The following is a 17,888-nucleotide window of genomic DNA, read 5'->3' on the forward strand; positions in this document are numbered from 1 at the left end:
CCACAATTGCTACTGTTGTGGAAGCCAGCTTGTGCAATATTGAAAATAATTTTAATTAAACAGAATGCACTGCTGCCTGGGAAGCTGTATAAGTATTTTTTACAAATAAAACAGGTTAATTTGCTTTAGGGAACCAATACAAACATTGAAAGTGTGTGTTTTTAGTAGGTTTTACACTTTTTCCAGGGTTTATAAATGTAAGGAAACTAGGTTTTACACTTTTTCCAGGGTTTACAAACGGAAGGAAACACTGTGGCTTTCAGCAATGTTTGTTACCATACCGGTCAGTGCAATGAGCTCTGTCATCATTCTAGTGTAATTTTTCAGTATTTTTAAGGCTTATCAAAAGCATTCATCGAAGTGGCACTTGTTGATAAAGACTAGTTGAGCAATGCTACATTTTTATGCCAAAATGAATGGGGCTACCATTTGGCAAAACCTATGCAAACAGCTGAAGCAGAGAAAGCCTTGAATATTTGAATGGGAGGGGGCTTGTTCCTATTAGGGCTGCAATGGACACGAAGGGCTTCTGTCCCCATTTCCCTTGTAGTATATTCTATCTACCTCCTGGCATTTTGCACAGCCTTTGGCTGTGCATGGGGAAAGGGAAGACATTGAGAGCGTGGTCTGTGCTAAAGGAAAACCAGGAAGGTCCACTGTCTGAGCTGTCACCCCTTCCCTCCTCTGCATTGCAGAAATTCTTTGGCTGCAGAAGCCACTTGTCAGTCAGCTCCACTCCCTTTGAATCCCATGTTTTCATGAAACTGGAGCTCTTATCGGCTGTCTGCAATAGCTTTCTTACATATTCCACTTGGTGACAGGCCTGTAAATATAAATTTGTTTCTAAAGTGAATGTAGTGCTGGAGCAATATGTCAGCTTTACACATGGAGAAACTGAAGCTGCCCTGGTCATCTCCACTGTTGGTGTAGCTCTGATGGCATGGGTAGGGCTTTTGCCCTGCTCCACATGTCCTGCCTCCCTCCATGCCTCTGGGGACTGCTGTTAAATGGGGAACAACTTCCTGACCATTGGCATTGTGGGAAGGCCTGTCTGGCTTCCAGTGACATAAAATTGCAGTGGCCACCTCATTTTGAATACCCGGGCCCATGCATTCAGGATTTCAGACTACAGCAGACACCCATGGAAGGTTCTCTGCCTGAAATTTCACATTAACGCTAAAATTTACAAAATGGGAACCCATGAGAACAATTTTTTGTCTAACTATCTGTTTTGCTTGATCAGCTATCCAAAATGGCTATTCAATTCGTCAAAGTAATGATTTCCTATTTCTATTGTCTCTTATGCCTGTACCAGTCCAAGATTTCTCCAATGCCCCATCCATGAATGAATATCGATGGAGGAGAAATGTGTAAAAGCAGCTGCAAGGTTAACCCCTATCAGCATGAAATATGGGTCCTCCTCCTTGCCTGATTCACACAGGCACTGCATCGCACTGGGTTCGGTGAGTGGGTGGTGGTGGGGAATGAGAGTTTAGGTAAAACCTAATTGCTTTATTTTGAATGAAAGCTCATGGTAGACCTGAATAATCTGGCATTTTGTTCTCTGCAAAAGCAAGAACGCTATTACCTCCGAGATTAATGAGCTATTTTCTGTTTGGTCCAGGGTGGTTGTTCTCACAGTGCCAAATAGGAAAACAGATTTTTTTTTTAATTTTTCTTTTGTTACAGACAGCCCACAAAGAATTTTGGAAGTCATTAAAGAAGAAAATAACCATTAATGCTTTTACTCTTTTGAGTATTTTTGGTAGGGTTTATCCTGATTCAGCAGCTGTGCTCTTCATCACTGTCTGTTTCACTGGTAGCAAGATTTAATGGAGTTTATGTAAACCTGTGCACTTTGTCCTCCAAATTCTTTTCTCTCTGCTGATCCCTCCGCTCCACATCAACTCTCCAATTTTTATCTGACTGCTGAAAATGGGAATACTCATGTGCCTCAGCCTATGTTGGCATGGATCCTCATGTTGGAGCCAGCACTCAGTGAGGACCATAATCTGCACTGAGCAAAAGGTGCGCTGTGGGCAATAAAGCAGCATCTCCCGGGTCATCTGCTTCTCACAGTCTCCTGGGCTTTTTCATGCTGTGTGTGCCCCAGAGCCCAGTTCTGCTGGAAGGTGATGAATAAGGCACTTAGGTTACAACAACCACACCTGGCAAGATGCTGTGGGAAAATGTAAAATGCTTCTGGAGTGCTGGGATGTTTCTGGTAGTCCTAGCTGGACTTCAATGTTATGGGAACCTCACTGAGGTTTCTGAAAAGGCTTCTGTTGCCCAGGAACTGGGCTTGAAGATTGAATTTTGATGAGTTCATTAAACTCTGAAATAAAGTGACTCCTACCAAGGCAAAGCCAAGTTGTGCTACTTGTTGTTGTGTCTGGAAGTTACAAAGACACCTTTCCTGGTGGTGGAATGCATTCATGTTTTCTCCCTCAAATGTGTTACATTCCCTGTTCAAATACATTTTCATTTGTTTGCTTTTTGTTTTACATTTAGGTGCTTCTATGAATTTCAACCTAATAGACCCCTTCCATGTCAGTGACAGTATCTGTATTTAAAAGCAAAATACCTCTTGAAGGCAATTGTTTGGTGGGCAGATTATAGATAAAAATAGGGCACAAATAAATTGTAAATATCTTTGGTTTTGATTCCTTTTTTCCCTCTAAAAAGCTGCATTGCATCTGAATGGAAATGCATAAAAATCCTATTAAAATTGGTTCCACTTCTTTGAAATGTGCTGTAAGACTAATTCTGGCAAAGTTGACATTTTATACACTCCTATCATGACTTAGGAAAGATAATAAAAATAAATTCTCTACTATAGTCACTATAAAACCTGGTATGAGATGAACATTGCATTTGATATAGATATACTTAGTACTATGCCAGTAAAAAGAGAAAGGGCTCTATCAAATATTCCTTTTACTTCCACTTGGCTAAATTTTCAGCTGCCTTGTAAGCTGACAACATTCTTTGCTAATATCTTTCTTGGTGGAAAAGCTGATCTTTTAATCATTTGTCAGATTAACCTAAAATTAATGTTTTCATTGATTTTTTTTTTTCCCCCAGTCAGTGAGCTGAAAAAGGAATCAGTTATTCACCAGAAGAACCTACACCCTGGCAGCCTTCATCTTCACAGATGAGTTCATGAAGCACAAGCTGTACAAATCTCATTCTTTTGGGTGAGCTCCCATTACAGGTCTGAAGAGGGACCTGACAAGCTGCTCGCACCAAGGTAATCCAAAGTAAAGGAAATAATTGCTGAATCTGTCTCTGGCCAGACCAAATATTTCAGAAGTAATCACACGCTCATCACAACATTACTACTACAATAATTCCTCCCCCCTCCCCCCCCCCCCCCGCCTCCAAAATCGGTGCTCAAGCCAATCTTTAATCAAGAGTGTTTTGAATGTGGTCATGCTGGATATCTCCCCTTCAGTTTAGTTTTGAGTAGCTAGTTACAGAAAACCATAACATGCAGAACAAATACATCTCGATTGAAGTGGTCTCAAGAACAAACTGACATTGAGCCTTTATTTACATTGTAAGATCAACAATGGGATCCAGGTTTCCATATTGTAATGAATCCTGATGACTTGAAGTTTTCAGAGCTTGAAGAGCATTAAAAAACCTGTGTCCTCTGAGAAACTGAGCAGCCAAAGGCAACATTCCCAAAAGCACCTCAGTAATTTAGAACCCCAAGGCTGTCTAATTTTAAGATTTATCACAAAATATTTTTGGAAGATTTGTCCCAGATGCTGTACACAGATTTTATAGTATCAATATGAAACAAAGGTTTCCAAATTTTTATTCCCAAATGGCTGCTTAATGGCTGCAAAACTAGATTTGTTCACATTATTGGGCAAAAGGGTCATAAGTAGAAAGTTCAGGCATGTCCCCTACAGCACTGCCATGGCCTGCCTGAGTTTTCACAGGCAATTCTGTGGCCTAGCAGGGGTCCAGCCCAATTTTGCATTAAAGCCTTCTCTTGAGGAAAAAGCATCCTACAAGAATTCCTTTTTTTTTTTTCTGAGGAGACCCAGCAGAGAAAAACTTTATTCATGGAAAGTTCTGACAAGTGTAAGCTTCTTATCAGGTCTTCACACAATTTACTAACTTCCAGATAATGTGTTCAGACACTTCTGACTTCCTCCCTAAAGAGAAATGTTAGCTATTTTCATGAGTTAATGATTAAAGGGCCTCTGTTTCATATTAAAAGTGTTCTTATAACTTCAGAAAGTGCACAGAAATTTTGCATACATTATAAAACACAAATGAGAACACGGCATTCACATGAAAAATATTGTAGCTAGTGATGATTGAAAACAATGAAAAAAAAAGTCACAAAATACTTTAAATGTCAAGGTGACTTGAATTTCAGAGTGTTCTGTCCTTTCTTTGTTTTTTGAAGTTTTTACAAAGTACCTTTTCCTCCAACCTGTTTTTATTACCAACTACAATAAAATGAAGGCTATCAAAAGAACAGAAGCTTCCTTTTTATTTTAATTTCTTTTTTCTTTTGCCATTTTGTATCTTTTAAAATCTTCTCCAACTTCTGAAATTCCAAAGTGATGGAAATACAGAAAGTTCCTTTGATTTTGATTGTTTTGTTTTTTTTGGTTTTTTTTTTTGTGTGTGTGTTTTTTCTGGGTTTTTTTTTTTTTATTTTCTCTTTTTTTCTTTTTTTCTTTCTTTGATAGTCTGTATTCATCCCAGTCCCAAGATATTTTATGACAATTCCAAACTGGCAAGCAAAAATAGGAGGGGAAAATTAAAATTTAACAACAATAACAACAAAAAGTTTTAGTCTTATTCTTGTGTTTATTTCGTAAAAGGAAAGAAAGAGGGAAATACATAGAACGACCAACTTTTGACATTTGATTTTCAATATTTTTGATACCAATGAAAACCTGGAACGTTAAAAAACAAAACTAAATAAAAGCCCTGAATGCATTTAATGTGGTTCTTCAATTACACAAAAGGCCACTTTTGATCAGACCAGCAGGGCCAGGGGTAAACATCTGGCTGGCTTTAGTTGAAACACCTGCACAATGGTAAATCAGTTCTTGTGGACAGTATGTTTTCTCCATGAATAGGAGATGGCAATCATATCTCCTCTGCTTGCTTCAAGCTTTCCATGAGAGGTATTAGTCTCTTGCAAGGCAACAGCACCTGACCTTGGTTACTATGGCAACCAGTTGTGCATGGCAGCTACTGTAGGGTCTGGGTCCAACCAGGCTCGTTCATCCTTTTTGCATTTAGGCTGTCAGAGGGATCTTGTACTATGACACATCTTGTAAGGTAATGTTTTTAATTCCCGAAATGCCAATAGACTTCTTGGTAGCTTTCAGTTGTTTAAAAAATAACTTTCCACTTGGTACCCAGTCCTTCTGCTGCATGGTGTTTTGACTACCCATCATAGCCTTGATGATCTGATTGAGAAGAATCGAACTTTGCTGGGGTTTTTTTGTTTGTTTTTGTTTGGCTGGTTTCCCCCTCTCCCCTCTCCTCCCCCCTCCCCCCCCCCCCCCCCCATTACTATTTATTTGCTATCACTTTACATGCAGTCAGGGCTTTTCTTGGAAACTGGAAAAATTGTGTGTGAAGTCTCTTCAGCTTGGTAAAGGTGTACTGCCAGGGCCAGCAGACAGGGTCAGGGTCAATAAAGGCAGGTTTGATACCAATGCCCATTTACCAGTTTTTTTCTGGCTCTTCTGGGTCACACGCCAGCCTCTGAAGGGGTCAGGAGGGTGGGTGGGGTGAAACTTAATGTAAAAGCTGGGGTAGATGAAGTTGACAAAACTCCCTGTATTTTATTAAGGTTTTAAAGCCCTATCCTATGCTATGCGTGTGCTTAAATCTAACAAGACCTTTAAAAAACTATTCTAAACTCTCAAGCCAAACCTCTTCCAGAGTACCTTAACTTCACCTACAAGGTCCAGCTACAGTAGCTTCATGTGTGCATGGGTTTCAGGGGAAATCCCAGCTATTCTGAGGCAGCTTTAGGTGTCTCCTGTGTCACTGTGACAATGAATGCAGTGGTTGAGGGTCTGGCTTTGAGATCTTGTCTCATTTTATAGGAGGTTGGTATTAAACTTAAAAGATGAGCTTGTCTAAATGTGCCCTGATCACATGGCCACCTCTTGTTTTTTTCTTATTCACACAAGCCCAGATGGACCAGCTGGCCATCTTGATTTGAATTGTTGCTAATTTTGGCAGGAGCTCAGGTGGGCTCCCTGATCAATCTCTATGAGAGCCCATGGAATTTAAAATGAGTTCAGTCATCCGCCTGCGATGCCTTTGCACAACCACGCCTTGTACTTGGATCTCCGGTCCTACTCCTGTACTGCTGTAGAACAAACCTCTTTGACCTTCCTGGCACATCAGAGCCATTCAATGTCAGACATATCTTGCTAGAACAATGAATGCAAAAAATACACAGTAGCATTTTATTAACTTGAAGGATTATACTTTCAGCAACATTCCAGAAAGTACTTTATCTAAGATGTGTTATCTGTTACACTCACATCTGAATTTCAATACTCATCAGTTCATAAGCAAAAACAACTCCAGAGAAAGCAGGGACGGCATTTATCATGTTATGCTGTTTACCACTGGAAAGAAAACAAAAGAGCATTCCTATTTTGCCTTACTTATACTCTCTTTGTCACACTACAGTCTTTTGATGGATACCTACACTCATTGCTTTTTTCAAGTTTTTGGCTGTACATGCAGGTAAAATCACTTAGCACAAATGCAGTGTTATTGAGAGTGCCATTTAAGTCTTGCGGGTACTTCAGGGACCAGTTCTATGTTTTTCTTGTCTTTCTTTGTCTTTCCTGTCTTACCAGACAGCAAACCTTTTGAGCAGAAGCTCTCTTTTCCTGAGTGTGCATGCATTGCCTAGCACAAAGTGGGCAAGGGGTTTTAGATAACCCTGCCAATATTAATCCCCACTGCAGCAATTTCCTCTTGCATGGTGCTGAGCATCCTCCATCCCCCCAGATGGCACTGGGCACTGAGAGCCCTTACTTGGGAACTGGCTCCCAGTCAATGTTTAGTATTGGTGCTCCCAATTCGCATGGTAGATATGCAGGCATATGGGTTCTCCTGACTTCAGGAAGAGGCTGCGTGGGGATGGCTTCCTGCTTCGGGTGGCTGGCTCACAGCTCTCTGCGTGGGATTAAGCGAGCATGAAAGCACCGGTGGAAGGACTAGAGCCTGTGGCAGCAAAAACCCCTCCACTTACAAAAGCTGCTTCACCTCTCTCTACTTCCCGCCCTCTCTGTCCCACAGCCACATGAGAGAAAGGGAAAAACCTCACAGTGGTCCAAAGAGCCAGATTTAAGTAAATGGGAAATTACTATATTTGGGGAATGTTGAGAAAGATAAGAACCTCTAGGCTTCAATAACCATTAAAATTTTCTCCTCTGTGTTCAGGGAGGGGATGGCAGTTACCATGGCTGAAATGAACAAGAGGTGCAGTAAAATTTTCCTGTAGGCAGTTTGAGCCTTTCTAATATATTTCAGAGACTGCAGAATAATCTAAAAGTGAGTAGTGTTGTAACTCAGTTCTTAATATCTCATTAAGCTTTATAAGCATAGGGAAAGGCAGAAAGGAGAAGAGGCAGGCTCGTGTGCTTTTTTCACAAGGCTTGCAAACTAGCAATAAGCAGCTGTGCTACTCGCAGTATTTTCTGATGTTTCTTCTGCATTGTGGAAACATCAAATCAGCGTAGTTTGCCTGTGTGTACAGATGTGAGGGGAAATCCTTTCTGTTGCCCCGCCCTTCTCCCTCTCCCTAATGCTGAACACAGAAATCTGAAAAAAAGGCATTCAAGGGAATAAGTGAATGACAGCGAAACCAACACAGCTGGAGGGCTGGGGGTAGCAGCTAGCTGAACAGGAGAGAGGACAGACACAGACTTCAGAGAACAGTTGGAGGAAAACACATCCTAGAACAGCTTTGAAAGAAGCATTTGGTTAAGATTTAACAAGTTAATCACTGCATGTTAATTACTGCTAATGGCAAGATTAAAAATAATAAAAGCAATTTATCTCATTCCAGAATAATTAGCTTTAATGACATGTTTGTACAGCACATAGAAAGACGTTTTGATGGGGATCAGCCCAACATCTGTGCGTGCATAACATATATAACAGCAATAAGTCCTTGTAAAATGTCTGACAGATACAGATCATTGGCTTTGCCGAGGTTTTTCCAGGGTTCCAGGAATCTGAGCACTGACTTTCTCTGATTTTCTGCAGGTACTCATGTTTCTGAAAAGAGGGTAATTTCTCTGTACGCCTGTTGTATTCTTGTTGTATTAGGCCTGCTCTGCATCTTGAGAAACAGAAGAGATCTTATGGGACTTCATCAAGATGAGTAAGGAATAATTTTGGCCTTGGGATCTGCCTTCTTGGTGCCTTGTTGCCACCAAAACTTTGTGGCAAGTTTTATGCGGGTTTCCCATCCTGCTTGTCTCTTCTCCATTACGTGTTTGAGTAATTCTCTTCTGCTGGCTGATAAGTAGCATTAATTCCTTTTGGGATTGCCATGAAGTCATTTAGCTGGGGTGTAATTCAGTTTCTTTACACACGAGGAAAGTTAATACAGTTCTTACTGTTGTTCGTATTCAGTCATTACAGCACTCAGTCAAATCACTGGTGATGTAAACTGAGGGGTACAAGTCTGAAATGGTAGGGATTTCTCATACAGGTGTCTTGAGTAATTGAAGCTATCTACAGAGAAATCTTGCTGACTAAAAAGTGCAAAATATTATTAACATCATTATGCCCCTCATATAATCAAATGAGGGGTAAATGTACTGGGAAGAATGAGTCTAGGTGAGTGTTACCTACGGAGATCCCTGATTGAATAGCTGTGCTTAAGCTATTCCTTTGCTAATGACTCTGACGTGCATTTTTTTCCATCTTGGCTACTGCTGTAGGATTGATAGTTAGATTACCTTTTTCACTTGGACAGTCTAAGTAATCTGAAATAATCTGAAATAGTAATCTGAAATCTTGGCTACTGCTGTAGGATTGATAGTTGGATTACCTTTTTCACTTGGACAGTCTAAGTAATCTGAAATAGCACTGCTGGCTAGCACCTTGACTATTTCTTTACCTTTAGCTCTTTACAGGTGAATGTAGTAAAACAAGTGTGCAGCCTTTTTCTAGCTGTTCTCCTCTTTCAAATGCAAATATCTCCAATGACAGCAGAGTAAATTAACTCTTGACAGCAAATTTAGCACATACCTTCCTGATTTCTGCAGGCTACACTGAACAACCAGCAACATGTGGTTAGCTGATGCAGGGCCAAGTCTTTTTAACAAGGGACTCTCATTAATGCTTCTCCCTCGAAAGTTGTTTTTGGGTGGAGATGTTGTCTGCTGCACCTGGGTAAGTGAGGTGGAAGCCTCTTAAATGGTGGTGGTTAGAGTTTGTGCTGTTAGGAGGGAGCAGAATGAGGAGGATTAGAGCTGCAGTGATGTTGTCGTTGGCCTCCTTATGGCTCTATGAAGACTCCTGGCTCAGGCCCTTTGCTCGATCTCTTCTGTGGCTCCTAGGCTACATCTTCTGGGGTTCTGCTGCAGCTCTGGCCTGTGGTGGACTTCTTGTGATCCTGATGTACAAGAACTATGGATATTTATTTCCAGAGTCTTTCTTGTCTCTCCCTGGCTGGCTGGCTGTTGTAGCTGCACTTATCTTGCTACCTGCTGGAGTTTTGGCTATCTCTATATCTGCTAAGAGCTCCCGCTATCAGCAAGGGGCTCTGATGTACTTGCTGCTGGTCCTTCTTTGCCTAGAAATGTCTTCAGCAATTCTGACACGTTTCTATACTGTTCGGTTGGCTTCTGAAATGCAAAGCACTATGAGTTACCTCATCTACCAGTACAATGGAACGCACTCCCAGGGTCCCGGCAGCAGAGCTGTGGATGTGGTACAGAGGAAGCTGCAGTGTTGTGGGGTCCAAAACTACACAGACTGGCTAAAGGCAACAGCTGCTTCTTGGCATCTCCTGGCTGAAAAAGCTCATGTCCCTGAAAGCTGCTGTAAGGAGAAGTATTCTCACTGCAGGGGTGACTTAGACCATCTGGAGCAGCTTTTTCAGGAAGGCTGTCTAAAGAAGCTGGAAGACTGGTTGCACTTTGTCATGCTCTATGTGTTTTGGTGCTGTACTATGATAGGCATCTTAGAGCTGTCAGCTGGTGTCAGCAATGGCATCCTCATGAGGTATCAGCCTCTCCATGACTTCTCATTTCTGGACTCATCTACCTTGTCATAGGCCTGCAGACACTGGCAGCGTTGCTGAACCTGCTGCATGTTTCCTTGGTTTTGTACCACTTTGCAGTTGCACTGGAAGAAAGTGTCTTTTTTTAAAGATGTATTTACATGTAAATCAAACTAATTGATCACTGCTAATTTTTTTTCTTAAATGTTAAAATAGATCAGTTTTCCTCAGTACTTGTTTGATAAGCATTCTGTATTTGAAAAATGTCATTGCTGAAAGTCACAGCAGGGAGGGGAGGGTTGCATTTGCATTGTCAAACAGGAAACCACTGTATGTGGGTACGGGGGAAGCAGGAGGTAGAGGTATGTCTTGCTCAGGGAAGCATGTTGCAAGGTCATGACCTGAACTTCTGGAATAAATCTTAACTGTATTAGAATCTTGAAGAGTAAGTAAAGAACAGATTCCTCCACCTTCAAACTTGTATTTAGCACTTTAGTATTTCTAAAAGAAGCCCTTTGGATAAAGTTTAACACTTCTCTTTTTTTCCTCCTTCATACAATAGTTAAAAAAATTAATGTATCCTTCAGTGAAAATAAATGCCAATTTTTGAAGTGGCATGAAGGTGAAATCTAAATCTTTCTTCATTTATTTTGTGCCAAAGCAAGGAATGAGTCAATTCTTCTTTCCTTAAAAGTTATGTGAGGTCATATGGACACTTGAATGACAACATCAATACACTGCTTTTTCTTAATGTACATCTGCCCTACTCTTACTAAATCCCCTTCTTATCTATTTTCTGTGGGTCTCACTCTAGTTTGTATGTGTTGAAAGGAATGAAGTCAGAATATAGGCTATTCATATTCTTATTTATGTCAGTGCTGTTGGTGTTTAGGGATGTGCTGGTAAAGGCTCTGCTCTACTTGTGTTGGATGATGGAGTGCGTGGTTGTGCATGCTCGTACATATGTTTCTGTTTGGGAAATGCTCTCAGCCTCATTACTGACCTGCGAATGGGAACTGCAGCAGCTGCGTCTTTTGGAAAGTGTATTTAGGGAATCTCCAGGGCTTACAAGTGCATCACATTAGGCTTTGTCAGACTGGGAACAAGGAAATCCCTTGGGGTCACAAAAACCACTGGACTGAGCAACTCCCTTAGCACTTGAAGCAATAATCAACTAAATCATTATTGCTTTAAATTTTCTACCAAATATCAGGTACTTTATGGGAAATTTCAGACCACAGAGCACCAGATACTGATTTTCACGGGGGGGGGCAAAAAATAATAATCAGAGGACATAGGTGAACTCTTGCAGGCTTATTAATAACTGTGTGGAAACCAAACATGAAATATACTACAGGGCTGCCTCATGAAAAAAAAAAAAGAGACCTTGATTTAGATAATGGAGAAGAACTAACCCATTAGGAGTGGGTAATTCTTAAAAAAAAAAAAAAAAAAAAAAAAAAAAAAAAAGAGAGAGAGAGATGTTCCAAAGGAAAAGAGCTATGTCTTTGAGTAACATAATAGAAGGAAACATTTCTTTCAGTTTGCTTGACATGCAATGCATGTGGCAGTGAATAAAATTCATCTAGTTAAGCACTGAAATTCGGTCTTTATGGCTTTGTGGTACCCTGGCACATATATGTTTTGTGATGCAAAGTTATTGCTAGGACATTACAAAAATACAATGAAACTGAAGTGACAGCAGCTGGCCCAGGAAGAAATTGAGTTTGTTGGAGAAAGGTATAAGAGTGGAGTGGATGTACTGCCTTTTTACCACTTGCCTTTTTTAAGGGGGATATTTTCCTTCTCAGAGCAATTGTTATCCCTTACTACTTCATTCACAGGTTCTGAGCAGGAATCTCTTAAAAAGGGGGAACGTCCATATTTTTTTCACTACTAAGTGTAAAGAAACAATTTCAAGATCGCTAAAGAGGAGAATGACTAATGGGGATGTCCACACCTACTCTCTAGTCTGCTAAAAGTCCAGGTCCTGAATGGCTCCCTCTACTCTTATAGTACTTAGAAAATTATAAATATGAAATAATAATAAAAAGAATCTCCGGATGTTAACTATAAGAAATGACTTCTAGGAGTTATTCCCCCTCCCCCCCCCTGCCCGCCACATACTACATGTACCTCTGGAAGATCAGATCTCAAACCTGGTTGAAACAAAGGGGAGAGTGTAAGGATGCATGAGACAGACCTACTACAGATAGAAATGGTTGTCCCTAGGCAAAACTGTAGATTTATTACCCCTTTCTGCTTGTGTCAACTTGCATAGTTTGATTCTGAATAGTTACTTCTGGACAGGAGTAACTTCTTTTGAAATAGGAATGATGTTATTTTGAAGCAACTGCAGTATATTTCTGTGTTATAAGATACATAAATCCTTGGGTATTATTGCAAGATATACATTGCATGCTTCATTTTGAAAGAATCTCAGATGTTTTTCATAATCTGTAAAAATGAGCAGCTGTGCAGGCAGCAGATGACTTACAGTCAACATTTCTGAAAATTGTGTTGCTTTGGGTTTAAAGGGGAGAAACTGATGTCCAGTGCAAAGCTAGAAATATATTCTGTGATTACTCTTTTGTAGAGTACACTGAAACCTATATATTCTATGTGTGAATTGGTGATTTGACTGAGATGTCTTTCTTTGTAGAAGACAATTGTCAGAAATGCAAAATTAATGCTCAAATGCAAAAGTCATCATTGCAGCCCTTTAACAATGTCTTTCTGCTATGCTTCTTGGACTGAACCACCAAACTTGGCAGAAAGCACTGGCTGCAGCTTTACAACATGGCCATTTTGAAATTCATTGCCGCTTTCTGACTCCTTCACTTTTCCAGATGGTGAGCACATTGAAATTATTCTATTTCTTCTTTGCCTTTTTGTGTGTCTGTTGGTCTTTTTGTCTGTCTTTTTCTTGTAAGTTTTCTGTCTGTCTTTCCTCCTTTTTTTCCCAGATGGAGTTGTCTTCCCCCTTCTCCCCCACTCCCTCTTGTGAATGATAGCTTGTTTTAACTCTTAGCTGAGCAGGACATAATGCAGATTCTGGAATTCTGAGTTGTCCTTTGTCAAGTCTATTGTCTTTTCAGTTTAAAAATAAATTCTATATCACAAAGTAGAAAGATCTAGGTTTTCTAGAACATGATTGAAGACGTCGTTCCTGCCTACCTCCCATAGATACTGTTAAATCACTTAAAGTTACTGCTCAATTGAAATTATGGCTTTTATAGTCTGGTAAGGTTTTATGTCTTTGCAATGAAGCAGGGGGTTGTAGTGTATGCTGTGCTTTTTTTTTCTTAGAAATTGAGTTGGGTGATCTCCATAGCTAGAAAAGATTATGTGGAACAGCTAAGTCTTTTTTCTTGCTAAGCAGAGTATTTTCTTTACAGCAACACCAACAGTAAGGTCTTTGCCAATATCTAGCAGCTGCTACTTCAAACACCAGGAAGAAATCCCATTGTGTGTGATTGTCCCTTGAGCCAAATGTCTCTTTCAAAGTAATGGAACATTTTCTGAGCACATTTCTGAGAGCCAGAGAGTTACCAAGTTGACATTTAGTTGGTCTGAAGCATTGAAGATGAAAAATCCAATGTCATCTGTTGTTAATATTTTTAGGTGTCAGAAATCAGTTTTTATCCTCAGGGCTGCCTCCTACCTTTTTCATTTTTTAAGAAAGAAAATAACTATATCTTCAAGAAGATAAGCATTCTGTTATTGCCTGCTGTATACTGTGAATCATTGTGGAAACATAAACTGGTTTTCCATGTAGTTATGTAGTTTTACTGAAGAATTCAGAAAGTTCCTGCCATGAATTTAATTGCAATGATGTTGCTCTAATACACCACAGAACTTTGTTTTGCAATGAAGAGTGATGTCATCAATCTTCTCCAGTAGAGGAAAAGCTAAATATTTAACATACATGATACCTAAGGGGATCAGCTCTAAAAGCAGCTGTGCATGTGAATAACTTAATTTTGTCAGGAAAGGTCACACAGGTAAAGCTATCCAGGAGCACATACGTCTGCAGTTTCACACCTTAAAACTGGAGGAAGATGGCTGTACTCACTTGGCACAGAATTTATATGAACCCATAGTTAAATCCATGTGAGGATGCTGGAAGAGGACAGGGTTGCACAAGCTAAACAAGTGAACACAAGCTACATCAATATTGTTCCTAAAGCTGAGTGAATAGTAAGTTTTAATAAAAAATATACTGCTGATTTGAGAAAAAAAGATTAATCTTGTGCTTAAGGCATGAAAGATGAAAGCAGGAGGCTGTAGCTCTGGAGAGAACCTAGGAGCAATAATAAATCCTTAAATCAACCCATTCATGTATTCCTTTCAATTTTATCACTCTTCTATATGTATTTCTAGAGAAAACACCTTCCAAAACCACCTATGTGTGCTTGAGAGAGAGAATGTTTGAATATACAGTATGTAATTTATGTCTACAGGTGTGCATATTTACATGGAGACTGTACATGGATATTATTGTGGAGCCTTCTATAACAGTAAGGCAAAAGATTGCTATGCAGCTTGTAGCTATAGGCGATTAATTATAAAAAATATAGCTCTGAGTGCTTTTGTGCCCTGCATAGACTTGGATTGGATGAAAAAGCTGAAACTAGTCATTGCATGCAAGAGTCATGATTTTTTTCAAAAAAGTTACTTTCTACTTAGAAAAGCTTCAAATGGTGGCTTAGACCATTGGAACTGTCAAAGAGACTTGCATATAGGAAACCCCTCATCTGTCTCTTCATCCTTGAAGTCATGTCAACTAATATCTCTTCTGATAATTCAACAAATGCAGTCAGTATGCCTCTTTATATTAGACTTTACACTATTAATTTCTTACCATGATTTATGTGTTACTTACTAAGAAGATTTGACAGAATTCAGCTTTGTGAATGAAGGTATGAGGTTTGCATCTAAATTAATGGAAATAGTTTTTAAGCTTCGTTGGAGTATAAATTAAAAAAAAAAAGAAAAAAAAGAAAAGTAATCAGTCTGAGAAAATCCCTTTCAAAGAGTGAGGAAATCACTCAACTGTTTAAACAATGCAATATTTAAGCCAGCCTTCCAGGCTTTTTGCTCTGTTGTTGTCTTTAAAAAGCCATTTCAGGCATATTAAGAGGTACCAGGAGCTTACACTTCCACTGGAGGAGAAGTCTGAGATTACTATTCACTACATCCATAGGCATAGCATAGCTAATTTCTGCTTAGTGAAAGTGAGTTTAAGATTTGTGCACATGGGGATGGGATGCTAGGAAAAACAACATCTCTTCTCAAACATTTCTGTTTTGGAAGATATTCCCATGCAGCTCCTTTGGACTAAGTCTGCCCCTGTGGAAAACTGTTTTAGGACAATGAAGAAGGAGTTTCTGTACACAGCATCTCCAAGTAGAAAAGATCTTCACCTTCTCTGGTACTGGAAGACCTGAAGCAGCTTATGCCTGGCCTCATGTGGCCTGTGGTATGGAGACAAACAAGATTTTCTTGCTAGCATGTACCTACATATAAAGTTTTTAATTTACAATGGAGTAGTGTCTTTAGGCTGATAGTCAGGGACAACTTCATCCCTCCATCCTCACAGCCCCCTGTGGGATCATGAGCTGGTCACTAAAAAGCATGGTGGTACTGGTGTTGTAGCCTTTGGGACCCCATTAGTGGAAGTCTGCACTGAATTCCAGGTATTTTCATAAATCCTTCTGAAAGCCTACCTGTCTCCAAAAGTTTCCAGGACTCTTGTGCTGCACAGAGGCTTTCAGTGTTCTATAGGCTCAAGGTGGTCTAAGGGCTGTGGTATATTTCTAGAGGAACTTCAGTAGCACGGTCATGTTGATTTTGACAAGCATGCAGGGTGCCAGAAGCAGGTGTAGTTTTCTGCTTGTCTTCAAAAGAGACATCTGAGCATTTCCCTACCTACTTTGGGGAGAAGACAAGTAAAGTCATTGTGGTGTCTGGACTCACTGATTTCACAGAAAACTGAAGAGTTGCTGGAATTTTTGGGTTTTAGATTCTCAGCTTTAAGTAATTTTTTTGAAAAAATAATTTTCCAGGGCTGGGGTAGGTTCTTTACTGGAGTGGAATTACACTGGGCAATAAAGAAGCTGAGAGAAGAAATAAAACCCAATTCTTAGATCTCAACATGCCATCCTGGAAGATGACAAAAAAGCAGCCTATTTTGTGATCTAAGAAGTACAGAGAATTGAGCTGAACTACTTATTCAATTATGTCAAATGATCAGCATTCATTTATTAAATGATGTAAAATGAAATTAAATTACAGCAAGTAAGTGATTACATTATGTAAAGCAATTTTTAAAACTGAGTAATGTGATCACCCTTCATTTATTACATTAAGTTCAGATATTGGATATTGGTGCTATTATTAAATTCATGGAAATGCTTATAATGATGGACTAGTTAAAACCTAGTTTGCAAGTGAAGCCACTCCTTTTCATATTTCTTTTCCAGTATTGGCTATTGGTATTATATGGTATTGGTATATAATGCTGCTATTTCTTTCAAAGTGAAAGCTGAGATTTCACTAACTTTCCAGCTACTATTTGTTTTCATATGTAAATTCTTGCAAATATCACTTGTAAATATATTTCTAAGGTGTCATAAACAGGGAGAGAATGATCGACAATTAACCAGCTTGGCAGAGGGGAGGGAAGGGGAGGAAATGCCTATTAAAATTGCAAGTTTATGGGAAACTTACTAATGTATTTTGAAAATAAGATACTGTCATACCTTTTTACAAGACTGGATTTTCTGTTTTGCAGACAGGTGGGATGAAATCATCACATTTAATCATTATATTGAGACTTTTTTGGAGTGGGAGAGGGAGAATAAAAAAATGTGATTCTAAGCCTAAGGATTCAAATATCAATTTCTTGCTGAAATTCAGGTATCCTTGTTGCCAGAACTTTTTAATGTCTTCAAGAATGTGTTCTTACCCAGTGAGATATGTGCAGAATCCTTAAGAGTCTATAAAGCTTTCTAATGAATGTAATTGTTCAACTTAAGCCTAAAAAAGAAATCAAATGCAAGATGCTGATTATTTGCAGAGCTGTGTGAGTAAAAACAGCAGTTAAACTGTAGGTAAGAATTACTGTGCTAGTGACACAAAATGTTATGCATATAGAAAAGGTAGTAGGTTTAAGCATGTCTCGAAGAATTATTTGAAGTACTTGGACTATATCCCTTGGCTGACAGAAGTAAGAAACTGACTATTTTTTGGGGGGGTTGTGGAAGGGGTGTGTGTGGGGGGTTGTTTGTTTTGTTTTTTCTAGGATTTTGATGCAGGAGTAACCTGGCATGTTTGTGTGAGAGAGCCTTTGTCATTTCACTTAAAGAAGGGTTCGTTTTCTTTCCAGGGCAGTTTGATCTAGATGAAAAGCAATCCAAGGGTTTGTTAGGGGTGGAGAGACCACAAAAAGACAAAGTAGGAAATTAAATAGGGTTATGGGAGAACCAGTGGCTGTTGGCCTCTGAGGAGAAAATGGTGAGAAATGAGGAACGTAATAGTGAGAATACAATAGTGACAAATATGCAAAGTGAAAAAAGTGGAAACCAGGAGAATTTTTTTTTTTACCTCTGTGCCTTGGTAATTATGGTCTTGT

The 17,888-nt window shown here is 39.5% G+C and overlaps 1 protein-coding gene across 1 annotated transcript; it reads left to right on the top strand.

The window, feature by feature from the left end:
- The first annotated feature begins 9,484 nt into the window (after positions 1 to 9,484).
- On the top strand, positions 9,485 to 10,306 carry LOC141477548 (tetraspanin-3-like). The gene has a single exon (XM_074166757.1). It carries the CDS (start codon positions 9,485 to 9,487, stop codon positions 10,304 to 10,306), a length of 822 nt encoding a protein of 273 aa, XP_074022858.1.
- Positions 10,307 to 17,888: the final 7,582 nt, after the last annotated feature.

The sequence above is a fragment of the Numenius arquata genome, chromosome Z, assembly GCF_964106895.1.
Source record: "Numenius arquata chromosome Z, bNumArq3.hap1.1, whole genome shotgun sequence".
Lineage (NCBI taxonomy): Eukaryota > Metazoa > Chordata > Aves > Charadriiformes > Scolopacidae > Numenius > Numenius arquata.